Here is a 23,786-nt window from a genome sequence, read left to right on the forward strand (position 1 = left end):
GCCACTGGGTGGGAATGTAATTTCGTGGAACCTTTGTTGTTGTTAAGTGCCACTGTGGAGTCCAGTGCTTATCCAATAGCACCACACCAGGGCTTCCTTATGGAAGACGATCGAACATCAATTAATGACAAAGGCACAGCGCTTTTAACCCAGCACTTCAGGTTCTAGAAACAGATCTTGCTCATATGTGAATAAGTATGCTCAATGGGGTACTAAGAGTTCGAAAAACTGGGAACAATCCATGTCCAGCAATACAGAAAAATACAGTTAACTTGACTGTAATGTACACTGCTGTGGAGTGCTCTAGCCAACAAGAAGAGAATGAGGGGGATGAGGGGGATCTATAAGTACCCCATGGAGATCTTCTAAGACAGTGCTCCATGACAAAACCCAGTCAGAGAAGAATGTGGTCTCATTAATGAAAATGAGAAAACAAGACAGTAACGCAGGAACGCAGGGACGTGGAGAGGTATATAACGCTCATCCACTGACAGGGGACTGAAAGTCTGGGGAGGGCACTAAGACTGGGTGATGGTTATGTTTTCTCCTGAGGCTTTCTGTATTTCTGTGCACAGCATTGGGTACTCAGGATACATCCATGTAGCACCTGGCTAATAAAACGAACAAAAACCAGGGCATGGAAGGAGGATGGGGATATGATTTTGTTTGATTAACTGTGAGTAACTGTTATCATGACTAATTGCAATGATTACAACTGTAAATGTAGAAGATGTGAAACTAAAAGGGGGGTTGGGCGTAGTTAATGTTCCATTTCAGGAACAGAGGACCCTACGACCATCAAGATGGAAGAGCATGAGTGGAGCATGTGATCCTAACCAGGAAAGTGGTGACAGCAGAGACGGAGGCAGATGCGATGGCACAGAGAGAGAGCAGCTGAGGGTTCTAGGCCCATGGAAGGAGAAAGGCTGTGTGCCTGCCGGTAGGAGGCTGGCTTCTAAAATGTGTCCTTTGGACATTTCAACGAATAGCTATTTGCTGTATATTTGTGTACATCAGAAAAAAAAAAAAAGGAATAAAGGTAAACACTGTTAACTGATGGTAGTACATGGAAGGGATTGTAATCATTGCAATGAAACAAAATATTATTGACTGAGTGTAAAACTGATGATCTGCCCTATAAACCATCACTCAATTCACAATAAAAACTTAAAAAAGCAGAATATTCTGCACTGGGGCACATAATGCGAAAAGGAACTTTTGGTCTAGAACTCAGACTTCTGGATTCCTACCTTGAGCTCATTCCTCTGCCTTCTCTGAGTCTCCACAGCACTGAGCTGTTTTTTTGTCAACACTCTCAGCTGCCACCATCTACTTGGAATTAAGCACCATGCTAAATGTGGGTTGATACAGTAAGACAGACTACACTAGTGTACATTTTACAGATGAGAAGATTGAGGCTCCAGAGGGAAGTTTCCTATATTCCTAACTTTTGGTCTTCTCAGACCGCTCGTTGAGAGAGAGGGAGAGAGACAGAGCTTTGGGGCCCTCACACTTGGAAATACCACTTGGCTTGAGTAAACTGACCTGAAACTCCTCCTCAGTGAGGCCCTCGGCCAGGGCATGCTGGCGCAGCTGGTCTGGGTCCTGGGCCCGGAAAAGACGGCTGAGCAGGGAGTAGATGTAGGGGGCCTCGGGGGAGGTCTGCAGCAGCACAGCCAGCCCCCCGTACCAGGCGGCTCGTGACAGGTGGTGGGCATAGATGCGCTCTGTGGGTGACAGCAGGCGGAAGGCCTCACGGCAGTCCAAACTAGACACGCCGATGTCATTAGGTAGGATGTACTGGGTGTCCGCCATGGGCCCTGCTGAGAAGCAACACTGTCAGCACAGGCAACTACACACACCTGGCTGTACATCCCCATGACCTTGACCTCTCTCACAAGTTCATTTAGCATATATTCTAACTGAAGTCAGGTGAGTTGTCCAAGATTCCCAAATACATTGGAATAATTGTAATAAATTGTAAAATAATTGTAATAAAAAAGAGGCATGCTGGTGGCACTGCAGGATAAGCAGTGGACTGCTAACCACAAGGTCGGCAGTTCAAACCCACCAGCTGCTCCCAAGATTTACAGCTTCAGAAACCCTATATAAGTTGCTTATGAGTTGGAATAGATTTGATGACACTTAAAAAAGAAGAAAAAAAAAAAAAGTATTAAAAATGAGGAAACTGAGGCCCAGAGAGTTAGGAGTCTTGCCTTACCCCACATTGGGAAGAGCCTTTGACTCCCCTGCCCCTTCTCTGACTTTATGGTCTCCTGGTCCAAAATTTTCCTTAAGTTTCTTCAACACCCCTCCCGGCCCCACAGTGGTCACAAGGATAGCGTCCCAGCTGCCAGCTGGAAGCCTCAGACTCCAGTTCTGGTTCAACCCCACACTCCTATTAAGTCAGGCTTCAATCTTGTGCACCTCAGTTTCCTGCTCTATAAAATGGAGATGATAAAAACCACGTGGTGAGCAGATCAACGAGGTCATACTGTCAGAGTGTACCTAGATTAACTAGTGATTCCTCTGGGACTCTTCCTCCCTCCCGGATCCCAGCATTCAGCCCACAGATGTTTCTCTTGTCTTTGGTCCTTCCAAAGTGTCCTGCCCTCTCCTTGTGTTCAGCCAGGTGAGCCAGAGAGCCACAGGAGTTCAGAGCCGGAAGAAAACCCATTTTATAGATAGGGAAACTGAGGGTAGATAGGTCAAGTAACTTACCGAAGGTCACACAACCCCGAGCTCGCCGGGGTGTCCTAACGCAGGGCACCCTCCACCTCTTCTCCCCTTTGCAGAGTAAGAGTTTCAAGCTCCACCCCCTTACCCGGGCTCCGCCCCAACAGGACAATCCGCGGAATTCTGAAAGGGGGCGTTAACCCTTTGCTGCCCAGGGATTTCCTTGGCCTCGGAGCCGCGACCAATTTGGAATGGGTCCTGAGGACAGCAGAAAGGAAACAGTCCTGCGCTCCGTCCAGGCTCACCCCTCGTCCTCCGAGGACGACACTCTGACCCCAAAATACGGGCGCCGAGCCTCACCTGCTGCAGCTGCTCGATTCGCAAACTCACTTCCTGCTTCCGGCCTCCCCATTCATTGGGGCTCCTTGAGCCCTGTCGTCTCCCGCCAATGGCCGGGCCTCTGGGCCTCGATGGGCGTAGGCTCCAGCCAATGGCCGCACCGTCTTCCTGTCTCTGCGGTGCCGCCAGGTCGCGCGCGGATTGGCCTTTGTCCACAGGCCGCGCGGGGCTGGAGCCACCGAGAGACTCCCAGGCAAGGCCTGATCCCGGCCGACCCAACTGATTCCCCTTGGCCTGGAAGTGGCCCGTGGGGGTATCAGACGGAGCACCGAAGACACTCCCATTCACAACTCTGACCCCGCTTTCCTTGGAGAATTCTCTGACCTCAGTTTAGCAACCTACATAATGGGAGTATTGTGTTTCCCACACCTCGCCCGCTTCGGGGAACTGGGGTGGAGACTTCGGAGGCTGCCAGACGCCGTGTGCAGGGAATGGAGTGTACAGGCGAGTGAGCCCAGACCCAGGCTGAGATGATCCCGCCCTGCAGGGGTGCCAAGGAACGCCCCTAACTTGTCACGGGCCTGGGGGAGTGGGAAGAGGTGGCGGGCATCACAGAGCCTCAGTTTCCTTCGGAAGAGTGAATTTGCCAGTGTCGGATTGCCCCCTAAGCAAGGTAAACACGGGTTTACTTGTTCTTATTAAACTGCAATGAACGGTTTTACAATTTACAGATCAGTAAGAAAGCACAAGTAAACCCGTGTTTACCTTGCTAATTGGGTAATCCTCCCCTGTACTATGAAGACTACGTCAGTGGGAAGGGGGTCAAAGGTAGAACCAGTTACTGGCGATGCACTTTGAGTGGGTCGCTTCACCTCCAGAGTCTTGCCATCCGCAGTGGAAAGACAGAGCTAACAATTGTATCAATTCCGAGGGTTTGATTGGGCAGCGCTGCTCTCCAGAGTTGCGCAAAGGCCGGGTGGTAGGGTCTGAAAACTGGTACACTATTCTGCCACTCTTGTATCTTAGTCCAGGGCAGCGTCTGCTCCCACTGAAACCAATTTCCTTTACAAAGATGCCCGATATGCTAGGCACACACTTGGCATATCAATGTTACTAACTCTTAGCTCTTAGGATGATTGTCATTATTGAGCTATGTCCTAAGAAAGTCACTTCTCTTCTTTCTTGTGCCACCATTTTCAGGATCTTTAAAACGAATATAACCGGAATCCTAGTGTGGTACTGTGGGCTGATGCCCTGGACTGCAGAGTCGGTTTGAACCACAAGGTTGGTGGTTCAAGCTCACCAGCTGCTTTTTGGAAACCCTCTACAGAGTCGTTAGAGGTCACAACGAAATCTACCGCACTTAACAACAAAAAGTACTTAAAAGTTGAAAAGTGTACAGTTAATGGTAGTGCGTTCCTCTGCCACTAAGAGGCAGTGCAGGCAGGCAGGTAAAATATTTCTGATGTACTTCAACCCAGCTGCATTTTTATGGTCACAGTTTGTTTCAAGTGCCCTCCACATATTTACAGGTGCAGCCAGAGTGTTCCTGAGAGGCCAAGATGGCCAAACTTCGTCTCTCATACTTCAGACATATTGTCAGGAGAGAGCAGTTGCTGGAGAAGGAGGTCATGTTTGGTAAAGTGGAGGGTCAGAGAAAAAAAGGAAGACCACCCCCCACACACACAACAAGATGGATTGGCCAAGTGGCATCATTGATGGACTCAAGTGTGGCAACAGTAGTGAGGTTGGCCCAGGGTCAGGCAGTGTTTCCTTCTGCTGTGCATAATAAGGTCGCTATGAGTCGCTACCGACTCCATGACACCTAACAACAAGAAGGGAGTGGAGTCCTGGTGTGGCGCTGTGGGTTAATACACCAGACTGCAAAGCCGTTTGAATTGCAAGGTAGGCAGTTCAAACTCACCAGCTGCTCCTCGGAAATCCTGTACAGGGTTGCTATGGGTCAGAACCGACTCGACACCACTTAACAGCAATAAGTAAGAGAATCCTTCTGTGGTGCTGCAGGATAATGCGCTGGATTGCAAGGTCAGTGGTTCAAACTCACCAGTCACTCCTCAGAAACACTGTACAGGATAGCTAAGGGTTGCAACCAACTAACTCTACAGCACCAACAGTAAGGGGATTGTTAGCTCTGGTGGAGTAGGATTGCACCATAGGGGTTTCTAGGCTATAATTTTTATGCAAGCAGTTCGTCAAACCTTTCTTCCACAAAGCCATGGGTTCAAACCACCAATCGTTAAGTCAGTAGCAGATATAACAAACTGCTTGTGCTTCCCAGGCTCTGAGGTGGGGACTATAATCCCCATTTAGCAGTGGGAGGAGCTAAAATTCTGAGCTGGAAAAAGCAGACCTTGGCCAGTGACCCCCTCATCCACCACTTCAGAGTTCACCCAGGGGCCATGTGGTACCCTCAGCTGAGGCCTGACCTCTCTCCTGAGAGCCTAGGGTTACTGGAAATGGGATCAGAATGTTCCCCTGCCAGAGTCCCAAAGAGAGAACAGCTGGGTGCATTGGTTTCCTAGTATATTTGTTTGTGTTTGGATATGTGTGCTGTTAGAACCGTTCACACCCACCCCAGCCTCCCCAGCTGGGCTCCTGAGGTGGCCAGTGATGACCTGGAGAATCTGATTACACTGCCTCCTCTCACTACCTACTGGTGTCCTTTCTTCCCAACTGCCCCCAACCAGCCATGTGACCTTAGGCAGGTCCTCCCCACGGACACCACTCCCCATGAGGTTCTGGCAGCTCTTCCATCAGGGATGATGCCTACTGGGGCCAGGCTTAGAGTCTCTTCTCAGATTTTCATCCCTCTAGAGCTCCACCTACTGTCTTCCTAGCTGGCTCCCCTGGGAATGATTCGGGACAACCCCAGAAACACCCTAAACTTGGCCCCTGACTTACAGAGGAAAAACAACACTTCTCCAGAACAAACAGTTCCAGTTTATAGCCCTGCCCAACCCTGTCCCTTCACTCCCAACTCTTCATTCACTGGCATTTTCCCTGGGCTGCCCTCCCAACTCCTCCCTGATTCTGGAAACATCTCCTGCCATTCAAGACATGGCTCAGGCCCCTGCTCCTCCCTGTGCCATCTCACTAGCCCCCAGCTCTAGCTCCTCAGTCCCCTCCTACCTGGCTATCCGTCTGCTGCATCTGGCCTAGGGTACAGGTAACTGAGCATGTGGGTGTCCACAAAGCCATCCTCCAGCCCCTTGCTGGAACAGTCCTGCTTGGCGTACCCACTCCTGTGCAAGGCGGCCATGGATTCAAATCCTGCCTTGGCCACTTTCTTGCCGTGTGACTTGGAACAACTGCCCCGATTTCCCTGTAAACAGACATGGTGACACCTGCCTTCTGGGGGTGCCATGGAGGATTAAGTGACAGAGCCTTAGAGAAGCAGAGACCGTGCCTGGTGAATGCTCAATGAATGTCATTGTTAATATCATCAGCACAGTGCAGGGCATGTGGTGGGCATTCGGTAAGGACAGCCCTTGTGTTACAGACAACGCTCTGAAAACGGGCGTCTTCCCTCCTACCTCAGTCGATTCCTGGCTGTCCACAAAATGAGGTTCAGAATTTTCCATCCAGCATCTTCCCCCAGCAACACCACCCACGTCTAGTTCCAGCCCCCTCTCTGACCACCTACAGTCCAAGTGCCAGCCACTCAGTGTCTCTCCTGGGCAGTTCTCTGCTTGCTTACTTACACCCAAACGTTTGTAGGCTCTTCCTTCTGCCCAAAGCACCCTTCTAACCTTGTAGGCCTAGAGGTTCCTTGTAGGCTGGACTCCTTTCTCCTCTCCCTCACTCTCCCACTAGGCAGCAAGCTGTGCTCCCCTGCCCTTGGCACTTCTGGTTCTAGCCCACACAAAGCTGCACTGGCATCTGGTGACTTGGCCTGTCCTGCCCTAGGCAGTAGACTCCACCAGGTAAGGAACCAGGTCTCATTGTCTCTGTGTCCCCAGTGCCTGCTGGGCACGGAGTCCAGCTTGAGGAAGGTTGCAGCCTGCCACCCACTCATCGCTGGCTTGGGGACTGGAGGTGTTGCGCACATGCGGGACACGTAGGACTTGTGAGGGCAGCTGAGCAGCACGGTTTATAGAGGAACCCAGGGCAGCGGCAGGAAGGTTGAGTGTCTGGAACCGGGTCAGCTTGCTCAGGGTGTAGCCAGCCTGAACTGGGGTCAAGGGCCCCTGGGCCCCTTCACTCCCCCGGGGCACAGTGTAGGCGGCATAAGGGGGGATGCCCCAGGAAGAACAGAGGCATGGGGGGCCACCCTCCATGAATCTGGGGCAGAGCTGTTGCCAAGCCCCATTTGTGTAACTGGGGTAGGGATCTCAGGGACCCATTCAGTGGGAAGGCGCACAGCCCATCCAACATGTCCATCTAGGGTAGCTGTTTGCCAGCAGGTCGGGTCCCACATGCAGAACTCCTCTGGGCTGCAGCAAGTGGGTGCCCTTAGTGGGTAGCAGGCGCAGCGGCAGGAGGCCCCAGGAAGCCTAGTCCAGCGGCCCCTGGAAAATGAGGCGGATGCAGCCGTGCTCGCCGGTCAGCCACGCCCCACAGAAGGGGCAGGCAGCGTGGAAAGCGTGGGTGCCGTGGGGCAGTGGTGTCTGGGCCCAGTAGCGGGCAGTCTTCTCGGAGCAGACGTGGCCACAGGGTGCAAAGGCGTGGCTGGGTGGCCCGGGGTCCAGGCAGAGGCCAGCCTCCTGGCCGAGCCACAGCGGCACATAGGGCCCCACAAGGCGACAGAGTGGACACTCACGCTCCTGCGGGCCCCGCTCCCGCCGACAGCCCCAGCCGTGGTAACCATGGACGTGGCCGCAGCGGACATAGACCCAGGGCTGTTGCTTGTCGGGGGCCGTGCGGCCCCGGGCGGGGCTGGGGAAAGCCAGGGTGCTGAGGCCCACCGGGCATTGGGGCCGCGCTGCGTTAGCCTCCTGCCGCTGGGCCTCCAGCTGCTTCAGCGTGGGTGCCCGCAGCAGCCCGGCTGGCGTGCGCCACAGCAGCGTGGCCCCGCACAGGTCGATGAGCGAACCGTCCCGCAGCACGTTGGACTCGTTTTCCACCTGCCGGGGCAGCAAAGGGCCTTACTGCCCGAGAGGCCCCAGGGCCTCCTGCCTGCCTGCTGGCAGCTCTCACCCAACCAAGTCTCGGGTCCAGCCCCAGAACCACCCTAGAGAGCGCCCCCTGGTGGGCGGGCTAGGGCAGAGGTGCAGGGAGGGCTGTGAAGTCACGTGGGAGAGCGGCTAGGTGCTCCCACCCCAGGCACATACTGACCCTGACCCTCACTCTCAGCAGGACATATGCCTGGGTTTCCTTATCTATCAAATCTGTGTTTGCATCACAACTGAGTTTTTCTAAAATGTTTCCCCAAACTTTCCCCTAATAGCAAAGCTGAACTCCTCTACCCAGAATGCAATTTTGCCTATCAAGCAGCTGTGCAGAGGGTTCTGGTTAGAAGCATTTGAGGACCAGACTGTCTGGGTTTGAATCCTGGCTCCGGCACTCACTGTCTCTGTGTCCCTGGTCAAGAAATGTCACCTCTGTATCTTCATTCCCTCAGGAGCTCTGGTAGTGTAATGGTTACAAACCAGGCTAAGAACCGCAAGGTCAGCAGTTCGAAACTACCAGCTGCTCCGGGGGAGAAAGATGAGGCATTCTGCTCCCGTAAAAGATTTACAGTCTCAGAAACCCTGTTCAGAGTCGCTATGGGTCGGAACCGACTCGACGGCACTTAACAACAACATCTTCATTCCCTCAGTCTCAAGATAGACACCAACCAGGTCTGGGTCTCCCAAATGGCCATGAAGGTTACATGAATTATAGGAACTTTGCTGGCACATAGATGGTGAGCAACAAGTATATACTAGTGACATGTTTGTGCGCATGTTCTAAGAATCATGTTTCCCCAAACTGCCCAGTTGACTTGATACTCTGGAAAGAGTTACGTGCACCCCTGTGCCTCACATCCCCACACTAGGAAGAACTCTGTCCACACGGCCCATTTGAGGACATGGCCACAGGACCTCGGACAAGCCCTCAGCCCTCTCTAGAACTTACTGCCAGCTCCTAACTCCATTCTCTGGTGTGTACCATGCCCCACTATCTGTGTCGATGACTCCAAGGGCTCTCTTTGTGCCGTGAGAGGATAATGAAGATAAGCCCATAGGAACGTGACAGACACACTACGTACTTCTAACACTGTAGACTATAAACTGCTCACACCCAGGCCAAGTGTCAACTTCAGAAGAGGGTGTGACTGTTTTTATACTGCTGGTATCCGCAAAGCCTCTTGTGAATGTATTTGCTTAGTCTCCCCTCATCTCTGGACTTCAGGGATAGGTGACTACACTCGGGGACACTGGTCTGGTTCCTTCTGTGGCAAGGGACAAGTGACCCATGCTAAGAACTCCTGAGCTCCCTTGGGCAGGAGGACTGGAGACCATCCCCTGGCTTGGGTAGGGGAACAACAGACTGTTAGGAGCCAGGAAGCATGGAAGGGGTGGGGATAGAACAGTCTAGAAGCCGCCAGACCAAGCCACCTACCAGCTTCCCCCGCTGCTGGGCTGAGCGACTGTCCCGCAGCGTGTACACATTCCCGCAGACTGAGATCTCCCGCCAGACACCCGGGGCTGAGTCCTCGGAGAAGCCGCCGGCTGGGTGCATCACCAGAACCCCGTTAGTGGTCAGACCATCCATCAGGCCATCGGGTGTCCGCCATTTGGCGGCCCGTTCCTGGGACCACCAAAAAAATACAACAAACAAACCAAATCAATCGCGATCCAGTGGATTCCAATCGATGGCGACCTTAAGTGTTGCAGAATAGAACAATGCTCTGTAGAGTTTTCTTGGCTATAATCTTTACTGAAGGAGATCACCAAGACTTTCTTCCATGGCATCACTGGGGAGGTTCGAACCATCAACCTTGAGGTTAGTAGTTGAGTGTATATAAACCAAGCCAAGGACCACCTGTGGGGCCAAACACACACCCCTGCATAGTCCCTAGCTGCCTGCTTGCTTTTCCTCTAGGACCCTCTACACTGCCCAGAAAATACTGGAATTGGAGCTGCATGACCTTGGGCAAGTCACCAACCTCTCTGTGCCTCACTTTGTTTATTTGTTATGTAGGACTACGCAGTTATGGTTACTCATCATCCTAGGACGCTCTCACCTCCCAGCCCACCCTGGCCTGGGAGCTCACTCACTCCAAGAAAAATGTTGCTGGAGGCATCAAAGCCAGCGGCATAGATGCGGGCAGTGTAAGGCGGCCTTCGGTCACAGAGGATGCGGCAAGCGTAGCGGGAGATGGTGCTCTGGGCAGAGGGACCCTCTCCAGCCCCTCCTCCAGGGGATGTGTCTGTCACCACAAAGTCGATCATATTCTCAGTGGAACGGCCAATCTGTGAGAGGGGGGAGCACAAGGATTAGAGATACACATCTGGCATCCCCAGCAGCTGCCAGAAGGGAGCAGTGCACCCCAACTCCTGGGTCCTCAGGTCCTCAGGTGGGGCCTCCAGGGCCAGTGAGCACTGGGAATGGGGTCTGGGGCAAGTCAGAAGGGAGCACCCTACACCATAAACACAAGTCCATTTGCAGTTAGAACAGAATAAGGGCACACTACCCATGGCCTGTTGTTGTTGTCAGGTGCCATCGAGTCGGAACTGACTCATAGCGACCCCATGCACAGCAGAATGAAACAATGTCCGATCCTGGGCCAACCTCACTACCGCTGCTACACTTGAGTCCATCAATGATGCCACCTGTCCAATCCATCTTGTTAGGGGTCTTCCTCTTTTTCTCTGACCCTCCACCTTACCCAGCATGACATCCTTCTCCTGCGACTGTTTCCTCCATGGCTTGGGAGGGCTCAAATATTAGCAGTGAGTAGTACATTTTTGCAAGTTTTGATCGTATTTCAGGTCCCATATTAAATGTTTTATGGCTAGTATCTCATTTAATCTTCCCAACCATTCCATAGGCTGGGCACTATTATAGGTGTCATTTTACAGAGGAGGAAACTGAGACCCAAAGACCCAAACTCTGGCCTAAAGTTACCCTGTTGGTAAGGGCTAGAGCTGGGATCTGGACCCAAGTAGGGTGGCTCTGAAGCCCACACCCTCAACCACAGACTGGGAGTCAGGTCTTGAGTTGAGTCTTGCTTGGTGACTGATGTCCACAGCCCTGATGGGGAGACCTTGAATAGGCGTTGGCAGCAATGTAAATCCCAGAAGCACCTTCTCTAAGGTCCCGCCCCAGATACCTGCAGAGCCCAGTGGAGGCCCTGTGGCCTAGTGGCCTGCACGTACCTGGAACATGTCTGTGTCGCTGTCATGCGTGTACTCCACTATGACTGAGTGGCTCCGGGACAGTGTGTAGGAGATGCTGTGCTGGCCCCGGTTACTCAGTGCCTGGTAGAGAAACAAGATGAGAAGTGTGAGCCGCTGGGCCAGAAGCCAGGCCCCAGTGGTATAATGTGCAGCAAAGGCTGTACACGGGAACCGGATTTCATCCCTCCAGCCACTGTGCCAAGCAGACCAGGTTACTCCCGCTCTCTGAACTGCAGCTAAAGCCACACAGCTGGAAACAGCAGATCCTCTGAAGCCAATGGCATTTCCTTTATCATTGCTATGTGACTGTCACATCCCTCTCTGAGCCTTGGCTGCCTCTAACATGAGGCTGATTATTTCCGCCCAGTGGGTAGGGGCTGGTGGCCAAGAGGCTCCGCAAGAAGGCACGGTAGGGGGAGGGGAAGCACTCTGCAGACTGTAAAGGCCATCGCCATTCCTTTGGTAGCCCCTCAGTAATGGTGGCGGTGACACCGCTGCCGGCTCTCACAGGGCTGGGGGCAGCCAGGACTCGGAGGGCTAATGACCCGGGCTGTGAGTCCATGGGCAGGGCAGGGGTCAAGGTCTGCTGGGAGACACTGCTCACCTTCGAGACGAGTGGTGTGGAGATGTGATGCATGACATCTGGTTTCACCCCATTGGCATGCGACCGGCGGCTCAGTGCCAGGCGACTTCGCCGGCGGCCCTTGTCCCCGCTTGCCAGACACCCATTGTAACTGTAGAGAGGTGGGAGTGAAGAAGGCAGGGTTGGGGGAAGCAGAGAGAAAGTGAGTCCTTGTTAAGGCTTGGAGGAAACGGACAATTGTGGGCAGATCCTACTTTAATAAACAAACCCTGAAACCAGCTGAAACCAGAAGACCCTACAATATCACATCTGTGCACATGGGGCAGGGAAAGGGGCCAGAACATCTCCAAAAGAGCTTCTTCACTTAATCAACCACATCAATTTCCTGGACACCTGAGCCATGCTGGGTTGGGGGCTGGGGACTAGGGAGGCAGAGATGCCATAGCTCAGGTCCATTCTGTGGCCTAAAGGGGAGGGGGAAAGATCCCTGACTTCCCAAGGATCTTGGGTCACCACCTGCATGACCCAGGTATAAGCCAACTACGCCACAGGCCCAGAGGCAGAACAGGGAACTCTGACCCAGTGTTAGGTTTCTGGAAGAGAAGATGCTTCTACTGGGCTCTGAAGAACTGGAAAGGAGTCATCTTCACAAAGCTCATTGATTACAACACAAGCGCTACTGAAAACCAAAGTGAAAGAAAAACATCTCCATGATGCCACTCCCTCCAGACATCCATCTATGTCAAATGTCCACCTTCCTTTCCTTGTCCAAAGGGAATGATTGGGAGAGGCAAAGATGGGGGGCCATGCATGGGAGCCTCCTGAGGTGTTACATCATCAATGGTCTAATGGAATCTGTGCAACATCCTGCGAGGCAAGTAGCTTTCTTCCCATTTTACAAATGGGGACAATCAAGGCTCAGGGAGGTCAACTGACTTGTCTGAGGTCTGAGGCTAGTAAGTGAAAAAGTCCAGATTTCAGCTTGGGTTGGTCTGACTCTGGCCTCCCTCCCAAAAGCCCTTCTAGGTGGAAAGCTCACCCTGGACCAAGGACCAAAGGCTGGCAGGGCTTAGTGTGATGAGTGGATGGACGGGGAAATGTAGTCCAGAAGATGAGGCCTGGAAGGTTGGTCCTGACCACCAGGCTGAGGACTCTGGACTTTATTCTGTGGGAAATGGTGAGTCACAGATGGTTTTAGAGACGAGAAATGGTCAAAATGAACAGATACCCAAACCAAACAAGATTCTGAGTAGTAGCTTCCATAGAATGTTGCAAAATACAGATTCCCTAGCCCTGATTCTATAAGTTTGGGGGTGGGGGGAGCTTGAAATGTGTATGATTTCAATGAGCTCCCTAGGCGGGTCTGATGTAGCGCTAGTGTGGGGATCCCCTGTCCTGCAGAAGCCAAATGTCCATCAAAAGGGTTTGTACCCCGAAGTCTTCAGTCTCCCCCACAGTGGCTCACCCTCAAATGGAGAGCCAGCTCTTACTTTGGGGCTCCTAACGAATGCTTTCCATGATAAATAGCCCCAAGAGGAGTGTCATTTTCCTCTAGTGAGCTTTTTACACGTGCGGGGGTGGGGGTGGGGAGGTGGACCTTGAGGTGTGGTAGTCAAGGGCACTGTGGCTTAAATAAATCTTGGCTCTTCCACTTATCACCCAAACCAAACCCACTGCCATAGAGACGATTCCAACTCACAGCAGCTCTATAGGACAGAGAACTGCTCCTTTGGGTTTACGGGACCGGCAGTCTATGGAAGCCGACAGTCTTAACAGTCTTCTAAGGAGCAGCTGGTGGGTTTGAACCACTGACCTTGTGGTTAGCAGCCCAACCCTTAACCTGCTGTGCTACCAGGGCTCCTTCCACTCATCACATGACCTCTGTAAAACGGGGCTAGCTTATCAGGTTTGTTGTAAGAAGGAAATGAGATAAAGCATTTTCAAATGCTCATGACAGAGTCTGGCCATACATATAGTAAGCCCTTGATAAATGTTAGTTATTATTATTAGGAATAAACACACATGGCACATGTCAACAAACAGCTGTTGTTAGGGGCTTGCGAGTCCATTCCCACTTACAGTGGCTCAGTAGGACAGAGTGGAACTGCCCCATAGGGTTTCCTAGGCTCTCATCTTTAGGACTGAGATCGTCCAATCCACTCTTCTGGGAAGCAGCTGGTGGGTTTGAATTGCCAACCTTTTAGTCCACAGGCCAAGTGCTTAACCATTGCATCATCAGTGCGCCTTCCACAAACAGTAATTAAAAAACCAACAACTCATTGCCATGTAGTTGATTCCAACTTATAGAACTCCTAGTTGGTTTGAACCACAAGGTCAGTGGTTCAAGCTCACTAGTCACTCCTCGGAAACCCTATACAGGGTTGCTATTGTTCGAAACCAACTCGACGGCACTTAACAATAACAACAACATAGTGGTTTCCAGGGTTGGATCTTTACGGTGGCAGAATGCTACATCTTTCTCTGGCAGAGTGGCTGGTGGGTTTGAACCATTGATGTTTTGGTTACCAGCCAAGCATTTAACCACTGTGCCACCAGGGCCCACAAACAGAAGTCATTATTCTTTCTCCATAACCATAATGATCCATGATGATAGTGCTTACTGTTCATCAGCTACTGTCATCATGACTGATGGCAAAGAGGGACCTAAAAGACATGATGGGTGAGCGAGGAAGAAGAGGGGTCTGAGCTCAGGGAATAGCTAAGTGGTTGGTACAGGAGTCCTGGGGCAGTTAGGCGAAGACTGGGAAAAGAAATCTGCCCAGCCACCAACTCACGTCACTTCCTCTCTCCTGGCCTCAGGTTCCTCACCTGTAGCAGGAGGGTCCGCTGTGCCTTAATGAAGGCTCACTAGACCTAGAGTTAAGAAAGACCTGGGTCCAAATCCCAGCCTGCCACTTACCAGCTGTGTGCCCTTGGGCCAGTCACTTCCCCTCTCTGAGCCTCGGTTTCCTCACCTCCTTTCTCACAGCATCTTTGTGAAGATTGAAATGAAATAATGTCCATGAAAGGGCTTGCCACAGGCCTGCCTCACAGAACCCTTGATATGTGTCAGGCACTGCTCTCTGTCCTTTCCAGAAATCACTTCATTCCTTCTTTCTGACAACCCTCTGAGCCCTTGGAAATCATCCCTAACTGCTCAAACAGGGAAACTGAGGCACAGGGAAGTTCAGCAACTTGCAAAGGCAGGATTTGAACCAAGCGTTTTTGCTGGAGAACCAGAGTTCTTTACCCCACACTACACACAGTAGGTACTTTATGAAAGGCAGCTGGTGTGATTTTCTCTCTCATTTGATCAGAAGTTTGAGTGGGCAGTCATTATTTCAGTCACTTATGAAACATAGGAAAGTAAAATAACAATTATGAATGGAGGTGAGTTGGATCAATAGGACCTCTTGATCTGGCAACAGAAGGGGCACTATGCTGGAGACCTGGGATCCTTCGTTTGTCTGGCTGCCCTGGGGGTACCTGATGGCCCGCCTTGCCTGGCCCAGGGACGCTCACCCCAGGACGATGAGTTCACCATACTTGATGGATTCTTGGCCGGGCTGGGCGTCTTCACCAGATGAGAGGACACAAGAGCCCTTGTGCCCAGGGTGGCGGAGGTCTGAAGTTCGGGGGGACCCAACTTCAGGGTTTCCTTCCAGCACCATTCTGGGCAAGATGGGAGAGGAGAAAGAGAGATTGGCAGATTCCAGAACTGACTCTACAGCACTTAACAACAACAACTCCCCAAACAAAAAGCCATCATCCATGAGTTTAATTCAATTCCTAGCAACCAATTAGGACAGAGAACTGCCCCATAGGGTTTCCCAGGATTTAAACCTCTGAGGAAGTAGACTGCCTCCTCTTTTCCTCGGAGATGATGGTGGGTTCAAACTGATAACCTTTGGGTTAGAAGCTGAGTGCTTAATCACTACACCACAAGGTGCCTTCTCTCCCCCACCAGCCCAAGTCAATCTCAGTTCCCGTCTGCTGCAGGACCGCCTAGGATAAGGCCCAGTGACCTTTCACCACCTCTGTTGCTATGACAACCACTTCACCCCAGCCTCCCCTAAACTGCCAGAGTTGCTGGGATACCAGAGAGAGGAGATGGAGGGATGGAACCAAGAGGGAGGGGGTGGCACCATCAGAGTGTGAGGATATTTGGAGGGATCAACTTGGCAGAGGCTGCTTTTTGGCTAAGACTCCAGTCTGGGGTATGTTTGGCAGCGGGGCACCCCATAACTTGGGGTCCCTTACCTCTCATCTCAGACTCTGTTCCTGGATGTAGCTTTCAGCTCCGTCCCCTCAGAAATCCCCCCATTCTCTGTTAGGTTCTTGGAATCTATCTGTCCGTCTTCATCTTTCTGACTATGGGCCAGGCCTCTGTCTGTCTGTCAGTTTCTCAATGACTCTCTGTCCTCCCTGCCCGTCCTTCTCCCGGTCTTTCTACCCACCAGCCTCCCCATCTCTGCCTGTCAGCTTGCTACCTCCTCTCCATCCGTTTGCCTCAGTCTCCCCATCTTGGCCTCGCCCTGCCAGCAGGCCTCCAAGGCTCTCCTGGGGGTGCCCACTACCTCCCGCAGGTGTCTGTCTGCAGTCCAGGCCGCCGGGGCTCCGGGTGCCTGTGGGGCGACGCTCAACCCTCAGGCTGGGGCTGCAGCAGAGCCTCGCCCGTAGGAAGCCTGTTTGGAAACCGCCCCGTGGAGGAGGGGCCGCCCAGGCTGGCCCGGGGCACACAGGCCAGCCAGCGCCTACGCAGATACCCACCCGCGGGCCCGCCACAGAGCCGTGAGCCCAGACCCGCGCCCGTCGTACACTACCGCGCAGATCCCTCAACAGGCGGACGCCCCCGGCCCCTGCGCCCGCCACTCCGGCTCGCAAACACGCCCCCTGAGCCCGCGCCTCACCTCGCTGCTCTCCAGTCCCGCTCACGCAGCGCTCTCCTCGCCTCGCCCCTGCTTGGCCGGGGCCGCTGCGGCGGGATGGGCCCGGCCCACGGCGACTGAGTGCTGCCTTGTCACGGGGACACCCTGGGCCGGGGAGGGGGCGAGCGCCAGCCGCTACGCCCCGCCCACGGCATCAAGACTCCGCCCATCTGCCCCGCCCCGCGAGAGCCACGCCCCTGCGGCTACGTTGACCCCGCCCCTTTCCGGCGGTTCCTTCCCTCTCCGACCCCTCCCTCAACTCTTGGGAAGCCCCGCCCATCACCCTGTCTTAGGGACTGTCTCGGCCCGCCTCACCTGCTGGAGACTGCGGTGGTCCGAGACCCTTGTCCCAGTTCAGGTACTCCCCAGGCCTCGCCCTAGTTTCCGGGAACTCCCTGGTTCTCCTAGAGATTCGGGCGCCCCCTTCGTGCCACAGCTAGGGTCACGGAGCTGCCCGGAGACCCTCACCTATCTTAGTTCCTGGGACCTCGCACCTCCGGGCCCCAGACCCCAGACTCCGGACCGCAGAGGAGCAGAGGGTGGGTAGGGTGAAAAGGAAAATGTCAAAGGAAGTAGTGGAAGGATGTGTGGTGGCGAAACTGAGTCGCAGACTTACTTTCCAGCCGGTTCAACCACCTTACACTGCCTTCCAGCCGGTTTAACACCCTCCTTAATTCAAACCCCTTCTAAGATGTCACAAAGAGAGACCTCGAGGGCGCGCGTGGCCCCTTCCAGGGAGCTACTGTATCAGTTATTGCCAGACCTGTAGTACTTTGAGCAAATTAAAACCTTTAGACCCTGGGAGGTAGGCACGATAAACGCCCATTTTACAGATGAGAAAACCGATGTAGAAAATGACATGCTCAGGGTTACTTTCCTAGGAAAGGGCCCCTAAAGGATCTCAGCTTTGTGACTCCAGAGTCTTAACTCCTCACTTCTTTCTGTACCTTGTTGCTATGAACAACGGGACAAGACCTCAGAGGAGGCGACAGGAGAGACCCAAGGATGCATCAGATCCTGTCCCTAACCTTGGGCTGGGGGATGTCCAGGGAGTGGACTCATCCATCCTGTCGTTGGAGGGTATATGTTTACGGGGGAAATGACCACAGGTTGTATGAAGGAGGTGGCCATTAACCTCAGCTATGAAGCATGAGTGTGAGTCTGTAGGGTACATTCCTGAAGCTTTTTGCATGCGAAGCTCCCAGTCCACCACATCCCTGGGCTCACCACATACACACACACACCCATTCATTGCCCCCAACTAAATATAGTCCAAGATACCAACTGCCTAGCCAACTGTTCTGAGGCTGGAGTGGCCAGTTGCAACAAGAAAACAGTCACTAGAACATCCTTTAGGGACAAAGTCATTCAAAGAGAAACTTCCTGAGAAGTTAGGCTGCCAAGCTTCAAATCCTGTCATGGGACTCCCTCCATTCCTGAGTGCCTACACTGCCCACCTCCATGCTAGATACACACAGCTACCATTAGGGCACAGGGCACTAGGACAGGATCCATCCTCTTTATCTGTACAGCTTCCTAAAACACGGTATTTGTCATAGACTAGCCCTCAGTGAACACATGTTGCATTACCATTATAGTTCGCTGTTTACAGTTGCAAAAACTGAGGCTCAGAGAGGGGGAAACACTTGTCCCAGACCACACAGCCAGGCAAGTGTGGGGTTGAGGTTTGACTAGATTCCCAATGCTACCATCAGATGGTAGGGAAGAATGCCTGAGAGAGTGTCAGGGTCAGCTGCAGGAGGCAGAGGTTTCTCCTGGAGTAGAGTTCAGGGGTCAAGAGGGGGCATAGCTGGACCACTTTGTAGTCCTCAAAGTGGTGGGCCTGATCTCAGCCCTGTCCGGGAGAAAATGGGGACGACCATCAGGCACAGAACCTAGGTTCCAACCCCTGGTCCCTTTAAGTTTCATGTTCTGTCCCAAGAACACCAGTCTTTTAATCTCTCCATGCCTCCATTTCATTATTTATAAAGTGGAAACAGTAGTAGCACCTACTTATGGTGGGAAAGTCTCCTCAGATCTGAGAAGTCACTCTAAATAGAGGACCGGGGAGAGAGACTCACAAGGGCCGAGCTTAAATCGGAAATCACTTGAGAAAAGCTGAAACTTACTACACTGTCTCCTAGTAGGTGAGTAGTTGTACACCAGTAAATCACTTACTGTTGAGTTGGTTCTGACTCCTGGCCACCCTACGTATGTCAGAATAGAACTGCTTCATAGAGTTTTGAAGGTTGAAACCTTTCAGAAACAGATCACTGGGCCTGACTTCTGAGACACCTCTGGGAGGATTAGAACTGCCAACCTTTTGGCTAGTAGTCAAGTACTTAAGTATTTGTGCCACCCAGGGGATTCCTATCGGAACCCTTTGTTATGTCTGTATTCACACTACTACAGCAGAGTTGAGTAGTTGTGAACGAGATTGTATGGCTCACAGAATCTAAAATATTTACCGTCTGGTCCCTTATACAAAAAGCATGCTGGCCTTTGTTCTAGAAGGTGATAAAAAGTTAGACTTCACAATTTATGCCCCCTTTTACAATGAAAGGACTGATGGCTTGAACATCTTGCACATACGCTAGATACCCCACAGTACAGCCAATGGATTTGAACCACCAGCTTTTCAGTTACTAGACTACTGCATGACCACTGTGCTACCAGACCTCCTTTCCCAAAATGTATTGGCTTGAAATAATAACTAATATCTCACACATTTTCAGGTAATGAGGAATGGAAATCATTTAACTGGGTGGTACTGACTTGGGAACGTCACTCAGGAGATGGCAATCCAGATGCTGTACAATCCTGGGGCTGTAGTCATTTGAAAGCTTAACTGGGAGGATTCCCATCCTAGGAGACTCACATACTTGGCCAGTTTGTGTTGGTTGTTGGCAAAAAGCCACCAGTTACTCTTCATGCAGACTTTCCCACGTGACTGCTTATATGTTCTCATGTTGTGACACGTGGCTTTCCTCAGAGTATGTGATCCAAGAGAGAAGGCAGAAGGCACAATGACTTTTTAAAGCCAGTTCACTAATCTTGCTGTAGATTCTCTTTCCCACTAACTTTCTGACTTCAAAGAAGCAAGCAGCCATATGTGGGTTGCCTATGTGGGAAGGACCATGTGGCAAGAACTGAGGGCAATCTCTAAGAGCTTAGTTTGACCTCTGGTTGACAGTCAGTAGGAAAGTGAAGCCCTCAGTCCTATTACTGAAAAGAGCTGATTTTTTTTTTTTCCCCAGAGAGAAAGAAAGGAGCAAAACAAAATATTTGAAAAAATAATTATTGAAAACATCCCACATTTTTTTTGGTAAAACATTAGTCTATACATCCAGGAAGCTCAATGTACTCCAAGTAGGAAAATGCAAATCCACAAACAGACACTCATAATAAATGTGCTGAAAGACAAAGAGAAAGAGAAAATCTTGAAAGCAGCAAAAGAAAAGTGACCTGTCACTTGCAAGTGACCACCAATACGATTGACAGACGACTTCTCATAGGCGACAATGGATGTCAGGAGGTTGTGGGATAACATTTAAAGTGCTCAAAGGAAAACAATATAAAATTTGTCGGCCAAGAATAGCTTATTCAGCAAAGCTATCTTTCAAAAATGAAGGTGAGGCAGAACCCAGGTGCTGGTGATGACTGTGGGTTCACTTTTGCAATCCATCTGCCTACTGTCCCCACCGTAGCCCACAAATCCACCTCTCTCCTGCACCAGGAATTTGCCACCACTGCCACCACCATGCCCTACCCATACCCAGTACAAACCCCAAAGCAGAAGGAGGAGCTATCTGACATTGCTCATTGCACTGTGGCCCCAGGAAAGGGCATCCTAGCTGCAGATGAGTCCTCCAGAAGCGTTGGCAAGCGGCTGAAGACCATTGATACTGAGAACATCTTGCAAGAACTGTTGCTTCTACCACCAGCTTCTGCTGACCGCCGATGACTGTGTGAAGCCCTGCATTGGGGTGTCATCCTCTTCCATGAGACACTCTACCAAAAAGCAGATGATGGGCATCTCTTTCCCTAAGTTATCAAAGCCAAGGGCGGTGGGTGTTATGGACATCAAGGTGGACAAGGACGTTGTACTCCTGGCAAGAACAAACAATGAAAGCACCACCCAAGGACTGGATGGGCTGTCTGAGCACTGTGCCCAGTACAAGAAGGGTGGAGCTGACTTTGCCAAATGGCATTGTGTGCTGAAGATTGGGAACATACTCCTTTAGCCCTCGCCATCATGGAAAACATCAACATGCTGGCCTGTTATGCCAGCATCTGCCAGCAGGATGGCATCATTCCCATTGTGGAGCCTGAGATCCTCTCCGATGAGGACCACGATCTGACACACTGTCAGTATAAAACTGGCTGCTGTGTACAAGGCTCTGAGTGACCATCATGAGTACTTGGAAAGCTCCTTGCTGAAGGTCAATACTGTAACACCAGGGCATGTCTGCACAGTTCTCTCATAAGATTGCCATGGCAACCATTACAGCATTGAGCCACACAGTGCCCCCTGCTGTTACTGGGGTCACCTTCCTATCTGGGGCTCAGAGTAAGAAGACATCCATTAACCTCAACGCCATCAACAAATGCTCCCTGCTGGCCTGCCAAGGAAAACACACTCTAAGCAGTCAAGCTGGGGGTGGGAGGTGGAGGGCGCAGTCAGTGAGTCCCTCTCCACCTCTATCCAAGCCTACTAAGGCTACCCCCTCAACACTCCAAACTATGGAGACATAACAGAGCAGGACTAGATGACTGAATGTGGGATGGAGAGAGAGGTATGAACGACATGTGGATATTTATTGGATCCCAAATCCCTGTGTCTTCAATCAAAGGTGAGAGGGACCCCAGCCTGTCTTCTGCCTTCTTCCTTCTCTGTCTGCTCTCTCATGCTCTCCTGGGGACCACTGAGCATCATTTATGTGTACTAGATACAAACCTCAGTCCATAATTCATACATGCAAGATATCGAACTTTATTTTTCTCGAGCCCAACTTCATTTGGGTTTCCATTGGCTGGTGAGAATTTAACGTGACTTATAGAAAAATCAACAACTTCCTCTCTGTTAACCTCTCTTTTCCTCACCTGTAACATAGACATTATAATAGTACCTATAACATACCTGGTAGAGAGCCCTGGTGTGGTGCTGTAGGATAACCACAAGGTCAGAAGTTCAAACCCACCAGCCACCCATAGAAACCTTATACAGGGTCAATATGAGTTACAAATGACTCAATGGCACATAACAACAACAACATACCTTATAGAAGAAGCCCTGTAGGATAAGCACTGGACTGCTAACCACAAGGTCAGCATTTCAAACCCAGCAGTCATTTTGTGGGAGAAAGATGAAGCTTTCTGATCTAGTAATGATTTATAGCCTACACAACCCTATACAGGGTTGCTGTGAGCTGACATCAACATGATGGCAGTAGGTTTGGTTGGAAGGTAAACCTTATAGAAGGAACCTGGATTGCTCAGTGGATTATGCTTTGGACTGCTAACTAAAAGGTTGATGGTTCGAATCCACTAGCTGTTCTGTGGGAGAAAATGTTGTTGTTAGGTGCCATCAGATTGGTACCGACTCAAAGAGACCCTATGCACAACAGAACGAAACGCTGCCCAGTCCTGCACCAACCTCACATTTGAGCTCATTGCTGCTGCCACTGTGCCAGTCCACCTCGCTACAGTTTTCCTCTTTTTCTCCAACCCTCCACTTTACCAAACATGGTATCCTTCTCCAGGGACTCGTCCCTCCTGACAATATGTCTGAAGTATGAGAGACAAAGTCTGGCCATCCTGGTTGTACTTCTTCCAACACAGACTGATTTGTTCTTTTGGCAGTCCATGGTAATTTCAATAGTCTCCTCCAACACCATCGCTCAAATGTATCAATTCTTCTATGGTCTTCCTTATTTATTGTCCAATTTTCACATACATATGAGGTTATTGAAAATACCATGGCTTGAGTCAGGCACACCTTAGTTTTCAAACTGACATCTTTGCTCTTCAACACGTGAAAGAGGTCTTGTGTAGCAGATTTGCCTAATGCAATAAGTTATTTGATTTCTTTCTTGACTGCTGCTTCCATGAGCGTTGATGGTTGATCTGAGCAAAATGAAATGTTTGACAGCTTCAGTCTTATCTCCATTTATATGGATGTTGCTTATTGGTCCAGTGGTGAGGACTTTTGTTTTATTTACATTGAGGTGCAATCCATACCAAAGACTGACCTTCATCATTAAATATTTAAAGTCCTCTTTGCTTTCAGCCAGCAAGATTGTATCATCTGCACATTGTAGGTTGTTAATGAATCTTCCTCCTATCCTGTTGCCACGTTTTTCTTCATATAATTCAGCTTCTCTAATTGTTTGCTCAGCATACAGATTGAATAAGTATGGTGAAAGAATACAACCCTGGCACACACCTTTCCTAATTTTAAACCATTCAGTGCTCCCTTGCTCTCTCTAGTCCAACAATTGCCTCTTGGTCTATGTACAGGTTCCTCATGAGCAAGATGAAGTGTTCTGGAATATTTCTTTTCTGCAATGTTGTCCATTCCTTGTCATGCCCATTGAAAGCCTTTGCATAGTCAACAAAGCACATGCTAACATCTTGCTGGTGTTCTCTTTCAGATCCATCTGCTGTTAGCATATTCTACGCCCTTGTCTGAATCGGACTTGAACCTCTCTGGCAGTTTCCTTGTCAATGTATGGTTGCAGCCGTTTCTGAATTTTCTTTGGCAAAATTTTACTTGCGTGAGATATGAATGATATTGTTCGATGATTTCCGTATTCCATTGGGTTATCGCTCTTTGGAATGGACACAGTTATGGATCTCTTCCAGGTGGCTGTCTTCTAAATTTCTTGGAATAGATGAATGAGTGTCTCCAGTGCT

The 23,786-nt window shown here is 51.0% G+C and overlaps 2 protein-coding genes and 1 pseudogene across 5 annotated transcripts in view; 1 reads left to right on the top strand and 2 right to left on the bottom strand.

Moving 5' to 3' along the window:
* DPP3 (dipeptidyl-peptidase 3) overlaps positions 1–3,087 on the bottom strand; it is a 22,219-nt gene extending 19,132 nt beyond the window's left edge. The window contains exons 1-2 of one of the 2 annotated variants that reach the window (XM_006860881.1): positions 3,037–3,058; positions 1,546–1,820 (exon numbers count right to left, since the gene is read on the bottom strand). In XM_006860881.1, the coding sequence (XP_006860943.1) occupies positions 1,546–1,815 (270 nt within the window). In that variant the 5' untranslated portion in view covers positions 1,816–1,820; positions 3,037–3,058. Of the gene's footprint in view, positions 1–1,545; positions 1,821–3,036 lie in introns of both variants that reach the window. The other variant, XM_006860880.1, reaches the window with a different exon arrangement.
* A 4,015-nt stretch (positions 3,088–7,102) lies between these two features.
* Positions 7,103–15,614, bottom strand: PELI3 (pellino E3 ubiquitin protein ligase family member 3). 3 transcript variants are annotated; one of them, XM_006860884.1, is made up of 7 exons: positions 15,466–15,614; positions 14,864–14,935; positions 11,965–12,094; positions 11,340–11,441; positions 10,239–10,433; positions 9,580–9,768; positions 7,103–8,099 (listed from the first exon to the last, which is right to left on the bottom strand). In XM_006860884.1, exons 1-7 carry the CDS (start codon positions 15,612–15,614, stop codon positions 7,530–7,532), a joined length of 1,407 nt encoding a protein of 468 aa, XP_006860946.1. In that variant the 3' UTR covers positions 7,103–7,529. The 3 variants fall into 3 exon arrangements, with proteins under 3 accessions (XP_006860946.1, XP_006860947.1, XP_006860948.1); XM_006860885.1 differs by lacking the exon at positions 14,864–14,935; XM_006860886.1 differs by lacking the exon at positions 14,864–14,935 and having other exon boundaries at positions 7,530–8,099; positions 11,965–11,988; positions 15,477–15,614.
* A 5,017-nt stretch (positions 15,615–20,631) lies between these two features.
* Positions 20,632–21,626, top strand: LOC102817481 (annotated as a pseudogene).
* Positions 21,627–23,786: the final 2,160 nt, after the last annotated feature.

The sequence above is a fragment of the Chrysochloris asiatica genome, unplaced genomic scaffold (genome assembly GCF_000296735.1).
Source record: "Chrysochloris asiatica unplaced genomic scaffold, ChrAsi1.0 scaffold00040, whole genome shotgun sequence".
Taxonomy (NCBI): Eukaryota; Metazoa; Chordata; class Mammalia; order Afrosoricida; family Chrysochloridae; genus Chrysochloris; species Chrysochloris asiatica.

Coding starts and splice junctions, on each gene's coding strand:
- PELI3 (XM_006860884.1), bottom strand. CDS start 15,614: ATGGTGCTGGAAGGAAACCCTGAAGTTGGGTCCCCCCGAACTTCAGAC. Junction 14,936..15,465: donor GGTGAACTCATCGTCCTGGG/GTGAGCGTCCCT, acceptor ATCTTCACAAAG/ATGCTGTGAGAAAGGAGGTG. Junction 8,100..9,579: donor CCCAGCAGCGGGGGAAGCTG/GTAGGTGGCTTG, acceptor CTGCCCCGGCAG/GTGGAAAACGAGTCCAACGT.